Genomic DNA, 22,161 nt, shown 5'->3' on the forward strand with positions numbered 1-22,161 from the left:
TTTGTTTGTGTTTGTCGTTAAGGGGTTTTTTGTTTGCTCAACACCAATGGCTATTTAAATATGTCCAGCCAGCGAGGCCAACGGCTGCTGCATGCTGCTGCTCTAGCAATTTGGTCTGGTCGGTTTGTGTAAAAGGTTTCCATTGTCTCACCTGAATGCATTTCTAATTATTCGCGCTCACTGTGCAAGCGCGAGCCTCTCTCTCGAAATAGTTCCATAGCCTCCTAAACGATCAATGAATTCCGCCTTTTTACGCTAATCCTCTAGAGAATTCTGGGTACTTTTAGGCGGATTACTCAATCGCACGGACAAAACAAATGGCAAAGGTAAAGGCAACAATTTTCCGTTACTTTTTGTTGTGGCTGCCCAGCAACAGTTAAAATTGACAACTTTTTGTCTTGTTTAGGATTACTTCACTACTTTTGTACATTATTGTTCATCATTTGCATTCAACAAATATTTTATTTTCAAAAACAATTTCATAAACAATGTTTTTTAACCCGAGAGACGTTCTGCGTTTTTCCGACTTCAATGTTATTTGACTAATTTATAGTTCCAGGAAACTTAACCTATTTTGTCTATTAAAAATGGCTTTTAAGATTCTCGACACACAGAGAAAAAAAATGTAGAAAAACATGGGCATAAATTAATTTACAATGAAAATTTTCTGTTTTACATGACGTCTTAGAACATATTGTATATTCAATTCAATTCAATTCACTATATGCTTTATTTCCAAATTATTACATATTGCTTGAATCTAGCTTAATTTTCTTTATACAGAGGTTAGGCCTATTTGATATATAATAATAATATTGTTTGACAATAAACAATTTGTAAGCTTTTCAGCAGTGATGGAATAAAAAGCTGTCTTATCCATCAAAAAAGATTTTCTAAATTAACAGATCCGTGAAAACGAAATAGAAAACATTAGAAATAAAAGTATATAAAAGTAGATTTCTTACATCAAAATTTTATATTGTATATTTACTATTCCTGTGCTTTCCTTGTCATCTTTTTTCCTCTTTCTTAAAGGAATACAATATAATAGTCTCATTAAATAAAACAATTGAAATTGCTTTGTGCTTATCAAAAACAATTTGTACTCTAAATTTATAGCTCAAATTAAACTATATTGATGGTGTTATACCACTTATGATGCAATTAGCGTGATATTTATAAGTAAAGTATCAATTGCAGAGTAAACATAAACACACATTCACACACACACTGAAGTAAAAAATCTAAACATTAAAATGTTGATTGAGACTAGGAAGAAAACGCCAAAGGCTGAATGAATGATATGCACATATACATTCAAATATCTATTGATATATATTGGCTATAATAAATGAAATCCGTAGTTATGGCACTACAAAACATGGATTTTACAGCCACTAATTGCATAATGCACACACAGTCGCTTGAAATTACTTAATTAGGGACACAGCCAACGGCAATATTAGTTTATAGTACAAATCGAAGCAGTTGTAAAGGAAAAAGGGGTCTTTTCTTTGGTCTATACGCCCACCGTCTTGTTACCTGGTTCAGATATTTGTGTGAGTGTGTGGGCGGAGCCTATGCGGCCAGCCATGACGTATGAGCGCAAGCGAGAGGGTTGCTCGCTGGCTAGTTAGAGTGAGCTGCAACGCAACAACATAAGCCATCTTGAATTTCAAACACGCAACGGAAATGAGGGTTAAAAAACAGCCCACTCAAGCCGGCGGACGGCTGTGCGAGCGAGATGACTAGCTCACATATGGCAGTTGCGCGCTGCTGCGATTCCCTTTTCGTTTCTTGGTTTGTTTTTATCTGTAATCGCGTTCGTTGCTTTCAGTACGTATTCGACTGCGGTTAACGTCGCAACAGGCCAAACGCAACGGCAGTTGAGAAAGAAAACGTAGTAGAAATTGTATAAACAGTAAATTACGCGTACTATTGAAGCGATATTTAGATAGCAAAAAAGTAAAGAGTTAATCGATAGATCGGATCTATACCAATACTGAGAAAGAAACTCCTAAAACGTGAATGCGTGTATGCAAAAAAGCGCACAAAAAGGAAGCGCAAAGAGGTTTTAAATAAGCAAATCTTGTACAAACGATCACAAAATGTGCTTATAAAACAGAGATAATAAAAAGTGCTAGGAAGACATAGCAGGCAAAAGTAATCAAAAATCAATTATATTTCGTAAACAAATATTAAATTCGCCAACAACAAACCGCCTACGCGCCCTAACCTTAAAATGGTTTCACACTATTACAATTCGCTGCCCTATTCGCAAAAGCATAACGCCAACCTGGCCTACGCCACAGCGGCTGCAGCAGGCCAGCCCTGGAATTGGACCACCAACTATCATACGCCGCCCAATCATCAGTTTCTCGGTGAAGTGGATTCGCCACATGCCGCTCATCATGCCGCTCATCAAATGTACTACAATCCGCATATGTTTCACTCGGCGGCGGCTGCGGCGAGCGAATGGCATTCGCCGGCCTCCAATTCAACGACAGCGACGGGTGAGAATTTCGCCCAAAATGTCGCTCATCCGTTGATGCAGCAGCATCATCCGCATATTAACAGTGGATTGCCCAGCGGCGGCTCTAGCAGCTCTGCCAGTTCGGGGAGCAGCAGCTCTGCTCCCGCTGCTGGCGTCACGCAGTTGAACGAGCCCAACGATGCGGTTGTCCATGCTCAACAGCAGCAGCAGCAACAACAGCAGCAGCAGCAACAACAACAACATCAACATATTGCCGAGGGATTGCCATCGCCGCCGATCACTGTTTCGGGCAGCGAAATATCGAGTCCAGGTGCTCCCACCTCTGCCTCGTCGCCGCATCATTTAGCCCATCATTTAAACAGCAGCAACAACAACAACAGCCCCTCGACGCATAACAACAATAACGTGACGGCCAGCAACAGCAACCATCGCACATCGCCAGCAAAGACGCAATATTACGAATGGATGAAGAAGCCATCATATCCATCGCAGCCCCAGCCTGGTAAGCTCACAACATACCTATAAATATAGTATACTAAGGTTTAGCGTGCATTGTCACTTTTATTTATTTCAAAGTAAATTATAAATAAAATGGTTATATTAAGTTATTTCTCTCAAATTTGCTCAAATTACAAACATTTGGTCTGCAGTGTGCTTAAGAGTTGAGAGGAAAATTAACGGCAGTTAAAGCTCGCTCTCATAGTTAGATCATAATTACCTAATGCTCACTCCTTTTTGAGTACATTCGTATTGGTGTTTGCCTTGTTTTTGAATTCGAATTCGTAGTTAGTCATCAGTTTCTGGGTTTCTCCCGCATCCGTAACGAAAGATTGCCAACACAGTTCCCGCTCATTGTCTTCCAGACAGCTTTTGGGTTAAAGCTCGTGCTGTTCGCGCTTTTAAATTAAAGAGTGTGAGAAGGAAGGAGAGAGGGAGAGAGAGAGAGAGACAGAAGAAGAAAACATAATTTTATAACGAACCGTAAGCAATTTGCTTGCATTTGAGTGCGCCTCCAAGGGCCATTAGCTCATAAAAATCAAATGTTTGTCTTCATTTTACGGCGCACACCGCCTTGATTTATGTGCCCCAGGCTCAGCGGCCGCAGCCTGAAAAAGAGGAAAACTTGTCGACTCTGTTGACTAATTTTGTGTCGTAAATCAATTTAACTATAAAAGATACAACATTCAATGGGTTTCGATCAATTCTCCAGTTTCTAATGAGAAATGCAAATAGACCTGACAGAGCAACTGCTCTCACAGCAATTAGCAGCATGAAAAGTGTTTCAAATGGCTCTGAAATAGAATGGAACTTTTTAACAGCAGATGTTGAAAAAAGCTTTCAATACGACTCTAGTCTTTCACTCACATTTCGCATTGCGGAGGCACATTGTGCAATGCTCTTTGATTAAGTGAGAAAAGCTCAAGGCTTTAGCCGTCCTCCTCTGCCATTGCTTCGTGGCATCTTTTGTGCTCTTCGCCATTCCTAAACTTTTGTTTTGTTTCGAGCATATTTTCGTCGTTTTATGTTTTGCATAACAGCAGCCAACAACACAACATTTAACATTTACAGCAATGCAAATGCAAATACCAATGCATACACACACAAGCATGCTTGCAGTCAGACACTCACGCATATACGCACACAATTTTACAGACCCACAAGCAAACACACTCATGCCAAAACACGTGCGCAAGCGCTTACGATTTATGACCACTGCGTTTCAAAAGTTGACGACGTTCGATATCGACGATATCCATTAAGCCCATAAAATCGGTTGGTATGCAATTAACGTTTATTGGTGCCCGGCGGCCCGTTGTTGTTTGTAATCCTTTAACGGGTCAAGATGACAAATTAAGATTATGCATTTTTATTTATTATTCATATAAATAATAAACAATACGTAAAATTGTTGCAGCTAAGCGCCATGCAGGGCAAAATGATACCCTGTCTTTTTGTCTGCATATGGGGTATACGTGACTTTGTACACTTGATTATTGGGTGTGGCAATAAAGTTCTTCTTCAGCAATTGCGGCTGTTGTTGTTGTTGGCATAGGTGTTGGTGTTGGTGTTGGTTGTACTTTTGTTTTAATAGCTGAGGCGGGGTTTTCGATTAGATTAGCACATGGCAGGTAGTCGGTAAGAGCAAAGGGGCGAGGGCAGGGTTGTTCCTATAGAATGAAACACCTTTGTGAAATCAACGTCCGCCTGTCAATGGTCGCCGATGGGTACGTTCGATGGGGTTTCTATGTTGCTTCAACAATAATTTTCTATATAATATTTTTTGGCCGATATGAGAGTAACGAAACGTGTGCTTTATCTGTAGCCTGGTTATGGACTGATAAGAATGGAGTATTGATTAAAACAATATAACCAATAAACCAATAAAAATTAGTATTACTTCCAATAAAAACTAAATAGCGACATTTATGGCCAAATCTTTGCAATCGTTATTAAAAAAAAAATTAGCCAAATGCCCATAGCATTCAGTAAGAAATAACCTTAACTTAACTGGACACAAAGATAAGCTGGCATTGGAGTGGGGTTTAACATGTCTTTAGGCTACACCAGGTGCGGATGGGGCTGGGCCTAAAACTTAATGCCACATGACACATTGAGATTTAATATGTCAATAGTCACAAAATTTATATACGTTTCAAGCAGAGAAAGGAAAAAGAGGGAAATGACAAAGAGGGAGAAAAAGAGTGAGAGAGGGAAAAGCTATCTATAGGGCACATACAATATATGCCATAGCATAATTTTCCATAGCCCCAATGTCGTCAGACCAAAAAAAAAGCACAAAAAACTAAATATTTGACAAATGCACTGGAAAAAATCGATTAAGATTAAATTAATAAGTACATAAATTTGTTCATACAAACATTGAACTTCAGTGAAAATTCTATCTTGATTCAATATCTAATAGTTTAACGACATTTCGGTCCAAAGAATTCAATAAATAAAAGAAACGATTTCTAAGAAGTAAATAAATCTTTTGCATAACTTTAGTAAAAAAAATTCGACAAAATAAATATTTCAATTCTAATGACTTGAATATATTTTCCTATCCCATATCCCTCCTCTGCAATGGCTCATAGAGGCTATGAGTAATATTTATTTATTTATTTCAAGTATAAGACTAACAACAAATTTCCGTTTAGTTTTTCGCTAAGTGTATGTGTGTACGCCTAGAGGCGTATATGTTTGCTAGATACTATATATAAACGTTCGTTATTTGGTTGCATGATAAGCCATTAAAAATGGCCACAGCTTAGGTTGCAGTCGGCGTTCGTTGTCGTGTTGCCTGTCGCCTGTCCAACTCGAATTCGAAGTCGATGTCGATGTTCGATCGTTATCAGTGCTATCAATATTTAGTTTTTGTGTGCGCATTGCCTTCAACGCTCCCTGGTTGTGGCCGGGGACATGTGTCAAAATGAAGTCCGCTGCTTGATTAGCCCACTCCGTCATCATAATGATGCTCATAATGATGATCTAACTTTATATAGGCAAAGCGACATTGCGTCTGACAAACGCTAACCATGATTGACATGCCAGGATTAGCACACATACACACACACTCTCTCTCTCTCTCTCTGTCTCTATCTCACTCTAACCCACACACTCCCTTTCTCGCTCTCTTTCTTTCTCTTGTTGGCTGTCATCAGCGCTCCATTTGTTTTGGACTTAGTTGTTTAAATATTGTGAGCCATTATTTGTATTGGCATTGATATTGGTAATAACTAAAAAATTTGTCGTTGTTCCTAAGTAGGTGGAAAGCCCTGCTCATACAAAATATACACATGTACTATATGTGCTCTATAAGCTGTTCAAAATTGAGTTACGATACATATTTAGAGGTGTGTATATCTTTATATATGCATGTATATCTGTATATGTATACAGATATCGATTATTGACTGTGTTTTCTGTTGTTCGCTGAGGCGCCTTGGATTTGGGGGTCTTATAAATTTTAGCTAGACAAAGAAAGACTCAAATATTGATGATTGAATTATTGAAAATTAAACTTTTAGTCTTATGAAGCTAACGGAAGGCAAAGAATAGGGAATTATAACAATTTATATTGCTTATACATAGAAATCAATTTATAAGAAATGGAAAATTTGTAATAACTTCTTTAAAAATGATACTTCTTATCAATTATAAATATAATAAATAGCTACAATTTTAAAGAACTATAACTGAAAGAGATTCCATGAAAATTATCTAAGCATACCAAAAAAAAAAAAAAAAAAAAAAAAAAATAAAAAAAAATATATATATATATATATATATATATATATATACATGCAACAAATATATATAAAAACTAATTTATATTATTTATTTTATATTTGTATTTTGCCACATTAACTCAATCTCTCTAATTTTACTATACATCTATCTATCTTAAATTTGACCTCTATTAATAAGCCAATTAATGGCTTATTTATTCATATTTTATATTATTATATTTCACTTATTTCATATGCCATGTTTCAAAATGCTGTCCATTCAATTATGTCGTTATCAACTCGTGGAATTGCAATCAGTTCACACATATATTTGTTTACCTGTGAATCATTTTCTAATAAATATATTTGAGATATATGTAAGAAAATATGTCCAATAATTATTTTTAAAACTGTCCTACGAATCTAAACATTTCCTTTTGCCATAAACAACCTAAAATTTGTTGCTGTTGCTCGTTAAGCTCTGTCAGCGACGTTTAAAGCCGATTGTCAATCAAAATATAACGCATACGACTTGTTGTACGGTGCCACACATGTTCTGTTTGTGTATATTCTATAGACATAATACCACTGATTGACGTAAATATTTAGAAACGTGTCCAGAAACGTTTCTCTTTTATAGCCAAGATTTGCAGGCCAATGAAGCCTCCATATATATAAATTGTGAGCGCAATGCCCGTTAATCGCTTAACAATACAATAAAGTAGCAATAATTATAAAAAAGCAAAGCAAAAAAAAAACTACTAAATGAAATGTTTCTTTAGTCAACAGAATATTGCCCTAAAAATATCGCTACTAAATTATATGCCCCCAACCATAACAGTGAATATTGTTGTATATGGTAGCAATATTCTGATTTTTATGCCACTTTAATTATGATGATTATAATGATGATGATTACTATTAGTGTTATTGTTATTAGCCTGGATTTGTTTTGATTTCCCACGCCATATCTCAGTTTTGTAGTCTAGTGCTTAGGGTCTTGCAGCTGCATCTCGGGCACGCTTCACTGTTTGCCCAGTGCGCTCGGCCGCAGAGATTATTCAAATATTGTTGCACGTTGACCCAAAGTGTTTCACCTTGTTTCCAGATAAGACTCTAAAAGTCCAGACAATTTATAGTTCACACCGTCGCTAAGGTAAAGCAATACATACGCACACATACAAACACGCAAAATTTATGGTATATTATTTTCAGTTTTCTTTAATAATTTTATGAAGTGCAAATTATCAATAAATAGTCCTATAATGCTCGTATACTTCAGCAATCTGTCTAGTTGGGCCCATATACATAAAAGTAAAATAAAAGGTTCTCAAAATATTTGATCAGAAAAAGACCTAAAAGCTAAATCTTATATTTCCTTTATAAGTCGCATAAGAGTTTGCAATTCAAATACCAACAAAATTTATCGTCCCTTTTAATATTCAACAGATATTATTTGGCTACTAGAAATAAATACTCTAATAATTCATCTTATATTTATTATATCGGCTCTTATACTTTTTTAATATCTGATCAGTTCATATATAAGTCTTTAACTAGAAATCTAAACTAACTACTATAAATTTTACTTCTACTTCTCCCTCTACTCTTATAAACGCACTCAATCACAGAACTGTGCAACACGCCCAATTTAGAAGACTTTACCGAATTGCTGGAAGCAGGTGGTACGAATCCAAAAATTCTAATTCTAACTCTTTATACATATATGAGTATTTATATAACTGCTTGCTCTTATTCTTCTTGGTACTGTTGTTGCTATTTCATCTAGGTATTTTTTGTATTCTGTTTTTTTTTTTTCTCTTGCATGCGCCGCCCATAAATAAGCCCAAGTCGTATATGGCATATAACAGTATCAATATACATACATATGCATAAGTCTGTATGCATGCATGTCTATAGCATATGATTGTAAAATGTTTATTGCATGCCGCGCGCAGAGTCGCATTCGAAATAATTAACGTAAATTTGAAAACAATTTTTTTTTCGTGAAATTTATGACTTTAATGGCAACGCCGACGTCGACTTTGACTTCGAAACTCAGCTTCATCAGAGTTTGAGTTCGAATGGCGGCATTTAAATTGCGGCCATTGGCTGTCATTTTCTAAGCCTACTCTCCCTCTCCACGCTGTTCGACACACTCATAAATGGGGTCCGCGGGCAAAATGGCGTGTTGGCCACGTTTGATATATGTATGTGTGTATGTATGCGCGTATATGGCCAACATCCTCTGCTTGCTCCGCCTTTGCGTGCCACAAATTTGGCTGCGGCACGTACGTGCGGCATTCGTTTGTGCCGCTGCACGCGATCTGATAATATATGTACATATATACTATTTCTTTCTTTCTTTCTTTTTTTTTTTGCGCTGCATTTCCTTTTGGCATTTATAACGGCTGCGTGCCGGGCCGCGCCTTTGACTTGCAGAAGAGAGTGGGCGAAGAGGAGAAGGGGAGGAGACACAGAGAGGGAGCGGCAGACTGTATCTGTTTTTGGAGGCGTTGTACTTTTTGCATATGCATGGCACACACTCATAAAGCGCGTTGCCCGCCTCGCATGTCGCATGTTTCCACTTTGATGTACGCCATTTTGAATTTCTCACCCTCTCTCTTGCGCGCCCGTGTGTGTGTGTGTGTGTACGAAAGAGTTATTTATTATGGCTAGCGTGCATAGCATTAGTGGAACTTTAATTATGCTTGATGGAAATTATACAGCTGATCTAATTTTCCTGATGAACAATGAAATGCGCAGTATTTTTATGTTAATTTTAGAGAGAAAAAATGTAGAATTTAGGAATTTATTTTTATTAAAATTTACTTTTAAATGCATAGGGTTGAAGGCTCTCAATATATCTTCCTAACTACTTAATCTCCAGTTTAGACATTGTAACTCTACAGCTAAATCTTGTTGATATTGATTTACACATGCTAAATTTCTACAGCCGCAGTTGCCGCAAAGGTGGTAAATTTCCCTGAATGCAAAAGCAAAAAAAAAAGGCAAAAAGAAAAAGGAAAGGAAAAATAAAATAAACGTCAAATCGAATCAAATGATTTTATGATGTAATTTGAGCTAATATTTACGATATAACAGCATCTAAAACAGCAGCAAAATGCCAAATAAATGTTATTGTTATATTGTCGCTTGGGTGGTGAGCTTTAGATGCTGCTCCAGGCTGCTGCCGCTGCCGTTGCTGTTAGTGTTGTTGTCTCTGCCTTGCCGGAGCCATCACAATACATTTATGATGCTCACACACAGACAAACTCTCACTCTCTCCCACACTTACGCTTTCCGCAAAATTTTTGCTCAACTTTAAGTTGAGCTCAGAAACAAATTGTTGAGTGTATTCGAAAAGTCAAGTGAGTTGCGGCGGCTGCTGCGGCTGTTGCGAGTGGCATATCCCCAGAGTGCAATAACTGAAATTGCTGTGGAGTAGGAGTGGAGAGTGAGAGAGCGCACAATGCTTGCCGAAACTTTTGACCAGACTAAAGCTTTAATATCGAAATTTAAATAGAAAGCGCAAGAGAGAGAGAGAGAGAGAGAGCGAGGCAGAGAGTGTGTAGACTTGTCAGGTAATAAATGTCTCCCAATAGATTTGTTTTCACATGCTGTGCGCTTTTCAACTAGTTTGCGGTCATATTTTGTCATCATCTTGGGTAATGCCCACACGCACCCCCCGCTTACACTCGCCCACAGATAAAGATGTACCGCAAGTGACAAATTAACACACGCAGCATGCGAATGAGCGACCGTGCGAGTGAGCAACCACCAACTGGCCCGTAACTAACCGCAACAGTTAACGGTTAAATGTAATGTAAATGTTCCTGTGTCCTTGGTCGCTGTTGTGATTGGCCCGCTGGGAACTGTGAACATAATTGCCGCAATCTTTTTGTATGCATGTCCGGCTAACTGTAACTGTCACAGTGTTGCTGTTTTGGCAACAGCTGTTTGAAAAATCAACGCTACCTACTCGTATATTAATATAATTTATTGCACAAATTGTCAATTGAGTCTCTTGACAATCATTTACGATTTAACCTGGCTCCATTTTGCGCCCTAGTTAAATAGTAGTAGATACATATATACTCTTTCATATAAATTACATAATCCTCCTGCGCTGTATAATCTTGAAAAACCTATCTAGCTATTGGCATTTGTTGTTGTTGTTTGCACTATTTCCCTTTGTCGGCGAGTTGCTCACACATACAGTTAGAAAACACAAATACATTTGTTGCACTCATAAAAAAGAAACGTTCGCCAGTTGTGAATTACTACACTGAGATATATTATTGATAAGGTCAGGGACAAAACAGGAGCAAGTGCTAGAGCTATTTACTTCGATTTTTTATATACACGTATTTATAGGCAAACCGTCTAGAAATATTGTTCAAAGTCGATTTTGATAATTTGCAAATGAATCACAAATGGCGGACTGACGCATGGAATGATTATTTATTGTAGGAATTTAAAAGGAGTCTACAGTTTATGATATATTAATAATGCTTTTAAAGGTGGGCAAAATAAAGAGAAGGAAATGTAGAAAGATGTATTATATGCTAGATTATAAATTATAAGATAGATCAATTAATCAATAGATAGACTGATTTAGATATAGACAACTATATAGATACGAATATATAGATGGGCATATAGCTTATGTTGAGCATGAGATACTCATGGAAACATTTTTGCACAGTGTACGCAATGAAAGTGCAATGAAAACCCTGTAGACATATGTATACAATAATAACACTCAGTGTGCGACAAATAACTATTAAAGCTTATCAACGAAGCCTTTTAGACTCCCAACTCCAACTGCAACTCGGATTGCAGCACCAATTCCAATTGCAACTGCAGCGCCTTATGTTCCCTTATTTGTGTGTTGATACAGACCTCAATGGGGATTACGAAGTGCGTGCATTTGATCTATGCCGCCCCATATATACACATACATATATAATGCAATTGATAGGCAGTGTCAAGTAATCCAACATAACGATATATTCTATAGACACACGCATATGTGTATGTGTGTAAATATATATATATATTTATTAAACCCAACTCACCTTTATCCAAACCTTTTCAATTAAAAATGTAATAGTGTTAAGCATTCGTTCAATGTCTTTTTTGGCTTACCTATGTACAATATCTATAAATATATATAAATTACCTGTCTTCCCCCACCAGCCGCTTTAAGAGCCAGTGACAAAGTCATAAAAAAATGTCACACCTTTTTCTTTTGTGCATTCCAGCATTTTATTTAATTACAAATAAAATCTACAAACTTGTGTTTGCACAACTAAACGAATATATATATACTCTACATATATATTTAAATACCCCAAATATACCTCTCTCTGCTTCTTTTACTGTTAGACAATCTCCAAAAAATCTTGTTTCTTCTATTTGCAAAAATGACATTTGATATCTTTTCTGTTTCTGTTTTTCGCTATTGAATTATGAGCTTTGGCTTAGATCTTATCAGAATCTTATCAGATTCATTCTGAAGATCTGTGCACTATTTGCCCAGACTGCGTTTTCCGTTAGACTTGGTCCTCATCAGCTATAATGGGGACTGTCCCTCAGTCTCCCCCCCTCTCTCTCTCTCTCTCATGCGCTGTTTCTCTTTTGTGTGTGCAGATAATAAAACACTCAGTTGGGTTTTAGCTAGGCTTTATAGTTTTATATATGGTATACACAATTTATTGGATTATGGCCGTGAAGGTCAGATACAGCCACATCTAGCACCAATGTCGCTTAAAGCGACAACAACAACAATCTCTGCTCCAGTTCTTCTACTGTTTGCACTTGGTGTCTCTTTTAGGTGTGAGAAATTTGTACGGAAAGTGCCAAAAGATAAAGAAACACACAGAATTTGTGCATGGCTTACAGTGAAAAAGATCTTAAGCATGTTGAAAAGAGTTTATATTTTATCATTAGATACATACGTATATATATGTATACATATAGAAGGCGGCTGAAAGACGGATTATGAGATAGTAGCTAGACTAGGATTTAATTTTAATTTAGCTAAAGTTAGCTTAGTGTCTAATATAGTAGAACATATGGCATATTTTGTATAGTTGCTCAGCTAAATAGATTTGACTTGATTTCACAAATTTGTAAAAATCAGCAAATATTAGGTTATGACTGAACCACTCCTTAATAATGATTTTCATCATAATTCAGATTTAGAAACTCTTCTTCTCCCTTGCTAGAAACAAGTTGTGAAATAATGCTAGAAAAAATCGTAGAGTATAAATAAATATTATATTTTTGTATTTTAAATTTACAAAAATACTTCTTATATATAGTATATATACTTCTTTAATTTGTGTAGTTTTTTTCCATTTAATGATGACAAATATTTGCTGTGCAGTTTCTGGCAAATCCAGCGACTCGTCGTTGCCAGCCAGCGACGTCTAAGTCTGTCTAAATACGCTTTTTGGTTTATCAGCATTAGGCGTATTTTTATGAGGGCCAGCCACGCCCACACACACACTCTAGACCGCCCACTTTATCAGTTGAGCTAGCCAAGAACACGCGCAACTAAAAAAAAGAAAACAACAACAACAAAAAATGGCAAAGACTAAAAATTTGAGATTTATTATGAGAGCGAGACGAGAACTGTAGATAGATTAAAAATTGTGTCGACTTTAGCTGAAATGAGGCTTTAACTTTTATATGACGATTGCCACATTTGTGTCTAAGCAAATAGAAAACCACGAAGAAGAAGAAGAAGACGATGACGATGTGGCTAATGATGATGGGGCGAATGTTATAAATTTTCATGTCTAAACAAAAGTGTAAAGAATAAATACGAATGCGAACTGAAGCAGATAAGAGCTAAGCAGAAGGGGGTCTTAACTGCTAACTGTTAACTGCTGTGCCTTAACTCTTTTGTAGTACACTTGCTTTTTTGTGTTTAACAATTTCTAGCTTGCTAATGAAATTTAAAGAAAATAATTTTTTTTTATTTATTTATTTTTTTTTTTTTAATTTAAAAATATAAGTTAATAAAATAATAAGTTATTTTTTAAATTTCTATTTCTATATCTTTTCTGCTTGGTGGATTTTTGGCAAAAGCAAATACGAATTCATTCGAAAGTTTTCTTTCATATTATTTCAAATTATAAACTTAAAAAAAAGATAAGCAAATTAGAATTGTTTTTTTTTAATATTTTGAGTGGGCTGACTAAAAAGGAATTAGTTTTGATCTTTAGAGATAAAATAAATTGTTTATTTTTATTCTATTTTGTTTTTCATCTTTTCTGTAGACTTGAAGTTAAGATACCAATTTTTCAGTGTAGAAAATAAACGAAAGTGTGTGAGAGATTAGCAAGAGAAGCTTAACGGTAATTATGCAAGTTTTGTTTAAAAAACACTCTAGAGTTGAGCAAAGTGATGAGAGTATATTAGTTTTGTATGTGTGAGAAGCAGAAATAAGAATTTCATTTATATAAAATTCCCAAGTATATTAGATATTGAAAAATACCAATTTTGGAGTATTATCAACAAACAATGTTCGACAGAGTTGGTTGATACATATGAAATACTGTAAATAAATTTACACGAAAAATAAAATAGACCTTGAATAGAGTATTAAGCAGTCAGTAAAACTTTATCTAACTTCTCTTACTCAACAAAAGTTTAACTAGTTTTCCGATAGATCAATTGCATATTTTCATGAATTTCAATAATTTCAGCAGCTTTATGCTATTCCCTTTTTACAGACCGTAAGAGTGAGAGAGAGAGAAAGCTAACCCATATATGTGTATTCCGTATCATCGTATATCATTGTAGCGCATTTTTAAGGTCTTTAACACCTACGCGTTCTGTTGCTCCACTTGGCCTATCTCTCAGCTAATGTCGCTTGAACTTATCATCTGTGAAAATATTTGTATATTTATGTTTGTCCGCTTGTTTGCTCGATTTTAATTGTTGCTTACAGAGCAGCACATAGAAATAGTATAAAAAAATTAGAGCAAAATCCCAACCAAAAAGTAAAAAAAGAAAAAAAAAATGTGTTTGCATTGCGAGCGAGCGAGTTGTGGACCCTGAGTGTGTTGGTGTGTGTGCGTGTGTAGTGTGTGGGTTTATCACGTAAGCAGAAACAACCACTATATACATATATACACACATATAATACACACATATCCATATATACACTTCATGACTTGATCCCGTGGCCTTTTTCATGCCTCGTCTTTGGCTGTTTGTCATTTATTTGAATTTTGATTGACTAATTGCGCAGCGAGCGCCACAATTAAGCAACACTCGCAAAGGTTACCTTCAATGAGACAGGTAACTCTGGCCTCTCTTCACGGAGGTGTCTGCTCCATTTTCTTTTCGAATTTTGATGTTTACCGCTCAAGCGGGCCTGACAAGCTTTTTTGATCGTGACATGGCCAAACGAGGCGGGTCTTTCTTTTTCTTTTTTATTTTATGGACTATCTTAATTCAAATATTGTCAGCAAACTGCAACTCAGTCTGATGACGATGATGAGAGTGAACTGTTTGACTAACAGAAACGCCACTCAGTCAGTCCGTCAGTCAGTCACTCATCGCACGTGGCGTTGAGTTGTGACGGCAACACGGTCTTTGGTTACCTACGCAAGATATCTTAAAATAATAGTCAAATCATCTACAGATATGAGCTTATAATTTTAGCAATTGTATAAAATGCAATTTAATATAATATGTATAAAATTTGTTTAAGGCATGTATATTAAACTTACAAAAAAATAGCAATATTATTTCAAGTAATCAAAGTATTTTTAATATATTTAATATTATGAATAGATTATTATAGATCAAATTAAATTTTGTAGATTACAAATATCCAATTTTTTTCATTACTTTCAATTGTTCAATTCATTAAGAACTTGTAAACTTGTAAATTTAGAATTTTTATTTGGCATGGAATAAAAAGAATTTTCCTTATAAATAATTTATTTACATTTATACATTTTGCACAATTTTTACAATACTTTTGATTTATAATTTTAATTTAACTCATCAAAATATATACCTTTCTGTTTCCTTGTAGGCAAAACGCGAACTAAGGACAAATACCGTGTGGTCTACACAGACTTCCAGCGTCTCGAGCTGGAGAAGGAGTACTGTACGTCGCGTTACATAACCATACGCCGTAAGAGTGAGCTGGCCCAATCGCTGTCGCTGTCGGAGCGTCAGGTGAAGATCTGGTTCCAGAATCGACGCGCCAAGGAGCGCAAGCAGAACAAGAAGGGCAGCGATCCAGGTGTGATGCAGCACACGGAGTACAGTCAGCTGCTGGATGCGAAAGCCAAGTTGGAACCGGGCCTGCACTTGCAGCATCCGCTGCACAGCATGAATCCCATGGCTGCCATGAATATATCCGCAATGCGCTTGCACTCACATCCCCACCTCACCGCTCACACTCATTCGCTGGCGGTGGCTGCCCATTCCCATCAGCTGCAGCACAGCAGCCAGATGTCCGCTGCAGCGGTGGGCGTGGGCGTGAGCACACTATCAATGTGACCTGATTATGGGGCAGGTGATGAGGTGCATGGCTACCAGAATGGGGGCAGCTATCTAATGGAGCAGCAGCTACAGCAACAGCAACAGCAGCAGCAGCAACAGCTGGAGACCAGCTATGCAACGTGTTCCAGTGAGCTGGCTTAGCTTCTAGTTATATGAAAGTGGGCGTGGCAAGCAGTTAGACTGCTTCTACAGCTTGACGAAGAGATGGAGAAGGGGTGGGAGGTGGAGTAGGAGGCGGCGGCGCCTTTGAATATTGCACGTTGTTAATTTTTGTGATTGTATATTCGCAGCGTTCAACGCACGCCTCCACGCCTTCAACGGCCACGCCCTCAGCCATGCAGCAGCAAGAGAAATTTACATTAATCAAATAAACACTTGAAGAAAACCTTATGTTCAATTAATTATATATCATATATATAAATGTATATGTAATTTGTATTTTGTAAACAACTTTTGTATGTATTATGTTTTGTTTTTATTTTTTTTTTTGTTCTTAGTTAATATTTAGCCTATAAGAAAGACAGAGACACAAATATATAACAAAAAATAGTGATTAAGTTGCAAAAGCAGAAAACAAATTTAACAAACAAAACAATGCATATACATACATATATATACATATTTACATATACGTTTACAATTTGTATAGCCGTCCCGCTTGTCTAATTTCTTTCACAAATTATTTAGTGAAATGCAGAAGAAATATGTATAAATATTTCTTTTGGTGCAATTTGATTACACACAAACAAACAAACAAACACACACTTGTACATATGTAACACAAAACAATTTTTAACTTTTATTACTTAAATACAATGTAATAACAATTAGTTAGTTAGCTACTAGACTAAATTGAATTTAATGTTAATAAAACAGCAAATGAAACTGCACATATCTAAACGCACACATACATACAATATGTATATGTATTAAGTAATTTTAAAACTTGCCCACATATCAACATTTGTCCGCACACGTTGCATGTAAATTTAATATTTAGTTAAATTATGGCTGCAAAATTAATTTATGTAAAATCCATGTGCTATTTGAAATAAACAAAATATAAAATTAAAAAAAAAAGTCTTTTAATTTGAGCAAATTTACAGTAAACCCGTTCAGCTCAGCTGTTATGCTCCACCTCCGCTGTCAATTTGATTTTACTTTGCCTACGCCTTCTTCGCTCGAACACCATTGAAGCGCTTGACACTATTGCCTGCTCTGTTACACTCACGGCGAATGGTCGTCGCTGTTTGCTTGCAATTGAATTGGAATAATAAGAGAATATTGTTATGCAGGAGCACACGCTATGAGCTGCTTTTTTCTTTGGCGTGATACAGTTTTGCATGGACGTCGGCAATTGTAATTTAAATAAAGGTATCAGTTCACTGAATGTATGTAAACTAAAACAAAACCATATATACATAAATATATTTTATACATGTATTAAAAGACTACATAAACTAGCTAGTATATTATATTTCTACTCCTTTTTAAGTTTTCTCATAATTTCACATTGCGCTAATGTTAACCCCTACCGACTCCCGTAAGCTATGCCCTTGTTTGAGCATACAAATTTGCTTAAATAGAAGTAGAGTCTCTTACAGACACACATACATTCATATGTACATACATATATGCACTTCTTGTCACTTTGAAGAATTTAAGCTCTGCTTGCTTTGACTCTAAGAGCAAGGCCTCGAATGCATTCCGCTCTTTAGATATTAACGGAAATGAATCGGAATCTCGCTTTCTCGCTTCGATTGATTTACGATGTTCACTTTTCGATTTATTGATGGCTGCCAATTAATACATAGTATTCGTTACGAGCAAGCAGTCAATGCCAAGGCAAAATATCGCATCAAAAGAGTCAACTATGTCGCAGGGCGAGAAGGCAACAAAAACAAAATGGAATGAACAAAAAAAAAAAAAAAATGTAAAAGTCAAATAGACATAAAAAGTGTGTAGAAGGAATTAACATTTTTTCACAGCAATAAATGCATAAACGTCAGATATATATACATTCATATGGCCGATATGGCATCAAATTTATAATCTTTTGCATTGCGGATGGACGGGTGGATGGATGGATGCTGCATGCTCAGCCATTGTTATCGCTAATAGAGACATACTGAAACAGCTTGACCGGAGAGTCTTTCCAAGTGAACGAAAAACTTCAAATTTCGACCGAACGTTACTTTTTGGTCAGCCATAAACTTTTATGGGCACCGAAGAAGAAGAAGAAGACGACGACGACGACGACGACAATGGCGCAGCTGTAAGCAGAAGTTACGTTGATTGGATAATGCTGGAGTGTATGTGTAGCTCTAGGGGTCGATTCTGACAATCCTATGGGTGCCAATTAAGACAGCAACAGCACCAGCAGCAGCACCAGCACAAGCCGTCAGCCGCCATATCATAAAACTTTTTTCCTCGTTCGTGAGCGATCTTAAAAAGATCATTCGTACATTTTATGGCAGCTGGACAGTCAGCCAGCCAGACGGACAGACAGTCCGAGCTGGCAACTGCAACTCTTATACTATTCAAAAGAAACGAGGGTATAAATCACTTGGCATTTGCTCGCTTTTTATTCAATGCATGTCAAAGTTCTCACAAAATGGCGTGCATTGCACATACATACATACACACGCACACACAAAAGTTGTGAATTCCCAGTAATTGCAACTGCAACTGCAACTGCATCTTGCATCTTGCATCTTGCATATGTGTAATGCGGTAGCTAACCCGAAAAATGTCGGCAAAAGTCAAACACATTTTTGTATTGCGTTACGCATGGCCAAAAGAGTTGAGGGTTTCGAAATTCGATATCGAATATTCGGCTGGCACAAATGCAAACATGACGGCGAGCGCCTGCACAGCCGCAATCGCAATGTCCGTTTGTCCGAATACCGTTCTCTTTTTTCCCAATATATATATATATATTTTTTTAGCATGTAGGTGTGAAAATGCAGCACACACTTCCTTTATCGGTCGCTCGGCCTGCAGCTTGTTTGGTAACTTATGTTGCTTCTCTCCCTCTCTTCTTCTTTTTTGCATTGCATTGCGCACACATAAAAGTCAAAATATTTTGGGTCCACTAGAGATATATGTATGTATATATATGGTAAACATTTTTAGCAATCGATTCGCTTCGATTCGTATCAAATCTAGACAGGTTGTAAATATTCATGGTCTGGACATTTCCGATTTTGTTAATCTCCTGCATTATAAATCAACTTGCTCGCGAGCCTTGTTGAGCTTGTTTTTTCATTTGTGTTGAGGTACTTGAGGTACTTTGGCATGATTTCCTTTTGATATTTTTGTTGCCAGTCGGCTAAGCACTGCTATATATACCCTACAGATAATACGCTGTATGTGTAATTAATATTAAGCTAAGACTCTGGCTATAATACAAAAGAAGTCTTTCTTTGATCAGTCACAAAATTCTACCATCTGTACATAAAAGAAAACATGTGAAAATATTTAAATATTGTAGATGGAAAAATTTTAATTATATTACTGAAATAATATCAATTGTTTTAATTTATTTCATGTCTAATTTAGTATGAAAAAATACATATATACTGCGTAAAATTAAAGAAGGTCGGGAGCAAATACCCAAGTTTTAGATTTAAGTTTTACTTCGAGATCGAATCGAATTTCGAATACACATATACTTGGAATTGATTTTTGAGTTACATAAATATTTAAATATTGAATATTATTTTTTACTATCCTACAATTTCAAGTCAATTAAACTATTCGATTCTTGAACAATTCAGATTAAAAACAAATGAGTAATAGAAATTCGATTTGAAAGCAGAACGAACAGTGAGCACTAGCTCTGTGGATGCTCGCTTAGCATATTCACAATTATAATTTATCTAATTATAACTAATTAAAATCAACACCCACACCTCAATCACATGACGCGAGCACACAAAATGAAGCTAAAGCGTGAAAAAGATTTGTAGCTGAATGCAAAAAATATTTACAACGATTCTTTTTCTTTTTTGGCCTATATCTCGCCGTCTTGTATGCAACTGGGGAGTCTTAGCCTTATCTCAAGCATGATCGAGATAATTAATTTATGTCTATGTACATATTTGCAGCTTCACACAAGTGTGGCCTATCTGGCTTTCGGGCTCTCTGCCCATGCCCCATGGGTCTATCCGGTTTCAAGTTCAGTTTGGAGGTGAGCAGCAGCAGCAGCAACAGACAGTGGCGATCTTTGATGCGGGAGTTTGATTAACACAATTTGTGTTTGTGTTTATGGAAATTAAGCAACGAGTTTTATTAGTAAGCATGCACTAATTAAACTCTGTCTATATTGTTTTTATTTTTGTCACTCAAAGACTGAAATCGATTTTTTTTTTTCCTCACTTGTTGCTGCTCTGTGGAGCAGTAGATCGTAAAAGCCGCTAAAAGGTGTGGGCGATTTCACAAATACAACAAAATTCAAAGCAAAAGGCATAAGACGTCAAAAACAACAGAATTTGTTTATTGAATTGATTAGAGTTAGCGGCGAGTGTGTTAGGCACGAGATTTTGGGCAGTTGATTAAGAGTAAAATTAATTACAATATTCTATATATACGCCTTGACAACCAAAATGAAAAATGCTTAATAAATTTGACTTAAACGCTAAAAGTTTCAAAATTAATGCAAGCAAACTCCGAAAAAGGTGAGTATTACATTGCGATTTATTGAAAACGTTACCAGTCATCTATGCGCATCAAAACTACTGTTAAGTTTAAAATGTATCTTTTTTAAAAGAGGCGCGTATTCGGAGCAGACAAAAGCTGTTTGCTACCACACTCCAAACAATGACTGACATTAACAACAATTTTATCGATATCGCTGCTTCATGCTGCCATCCAGCTTTGTTTAAAATTTACTAAAAAATGACACACAGCTAACTTCACGTCAAACTGAATTCTGTTTTGTCATTGTAAAGTAAAACTCCAGGAATAACACAAATTTTGTATTTAAAATGGTTAGTAATTAACTAAAATGTGCCGCAATAATATAACATCTGATGTATCCTTTATTTCTATAGAACCAGCAATCGCTCAAAGTGCGCCCCACAGACGTGACTGTGCTGAATGCATCCGGCAAGGCGACGCTGCCCACAGAGCCAAATTGCCTAAGTCAACTTGCACACGTCCATCGTCTGAGGGACTCGGAATTGAATTATGCCGATCACAGATACAATATAGATATGCAAATGCTGCGTAATCGCGAAGGCCTAGGTGCCCCATTGAAAATGGGCATGGATAGATTTGCTGCAAAGCGAATTGGACGTTTGCCTTTCTTGCAGTCCAGGTAAGTCCAATATAAGTCGAAATTTATTTTAACATTCTTTAATATATATATTTAATTTATATTGTAGCAACTTAATGGACGATGTTTTGACTGGACGTTGTGATGAAATCACGTTTCAAGACTTCTTAGGTCTCCCTGAATATAATGAAAATCTACGCCAGCCGCACGCCGTCGTGGAGAAGTCTTTGGGCATTTATCTTTAAATAAACAGATCAAAAAAACTTTACATACCAATTTACACAATTAAACAAATCTCTCTTTGAAAACACACAGTAAAACTGTCAAAAAGTTTCGAAATTTTCTTTTGAGCCAAATGCGCATTTTATTTGTCGTCAACATTTTGCTAATTATCGCACAAACTTCAACTAAAAACTATAAATGAAAAGTATATATTGGCAGTTTGGTTTTTTCTTCTTCTTTAAATTATATGTATACATACGAATCGGTTGTACTCGAGAGATTCATTAAATTATATATATGTTTATAGTCCATATGTGTAAAAATACGCATACAAAAAAATTTTATATAGCTAAATAGCAAAGGAGCTTTCGTTTATGCCTTATGAAATGCAGAGAAAG

The 22,161-nt window shown here is 36.2% G+C and overlaps 2 protein-coding genes across 2 annotated transcripts; both read left to right on the plus strand.

Moving 5' to 3' along the window:
* The first annotated feature begins 1,823 nt into the window (after positions 1–1,823).
* Positions 1,824–16,858, plus strand: cad (caudal type homeobox). The gene is made up of 2 exons (XM_030385484.2): positions 1,824–2,996; positions 15,788–16,858. Exons 1-2 carry the CDS (start codon positions 2,243–2,245, stop codon positions 16,258–16,260), a joined length of 1,227 nt encoding a protein of 408 aa, XP_030241344.1. The 5' UTR covers positions 1,824–2,242; the 3' UTR covers positions 16,261–16,858.
* Positions 16,859–21,094: 4,236 nt separating this feature from the next.
* Pomp (proteasome maturation protein) lies at positions 21,095–21,849 on the plus strand. The gene is made up of 3 exons (XM_030385485.2): positions 21,095–21,254; positions 21,318–21,583; positions 21,651–21,849. Exons 1-3 carry the CDS (start codon positions 21,252–21,254, stop codon positions 21,784–21,786), a joined length of 405 nt encoding a protein of 134 aa, XP_030241345.1. The 5' UTR covers positions 21,095–21,251; the 3' UTR covers positions 21,787–21,849.
* Positions 21,850–22,161: the final 312 nt, after the last annotated feature.

Source organism: Drosophila navojoa, chromosome 3, assembly GCF_054131105.1.
Source record: "Drosophila navojoa isolate 15081-1374.11 chromosome 3, UAZ_NAV_1.0, whole genome shotgun sequence".
In the NCBI taxonomy this organism is placed as follows: domain Eukaryota; kingdom Metazoa; phylum Arthropoda; class Insecta; order Diptera; family Drosophilidae; genus Drosophila; species Drosophila navojoa.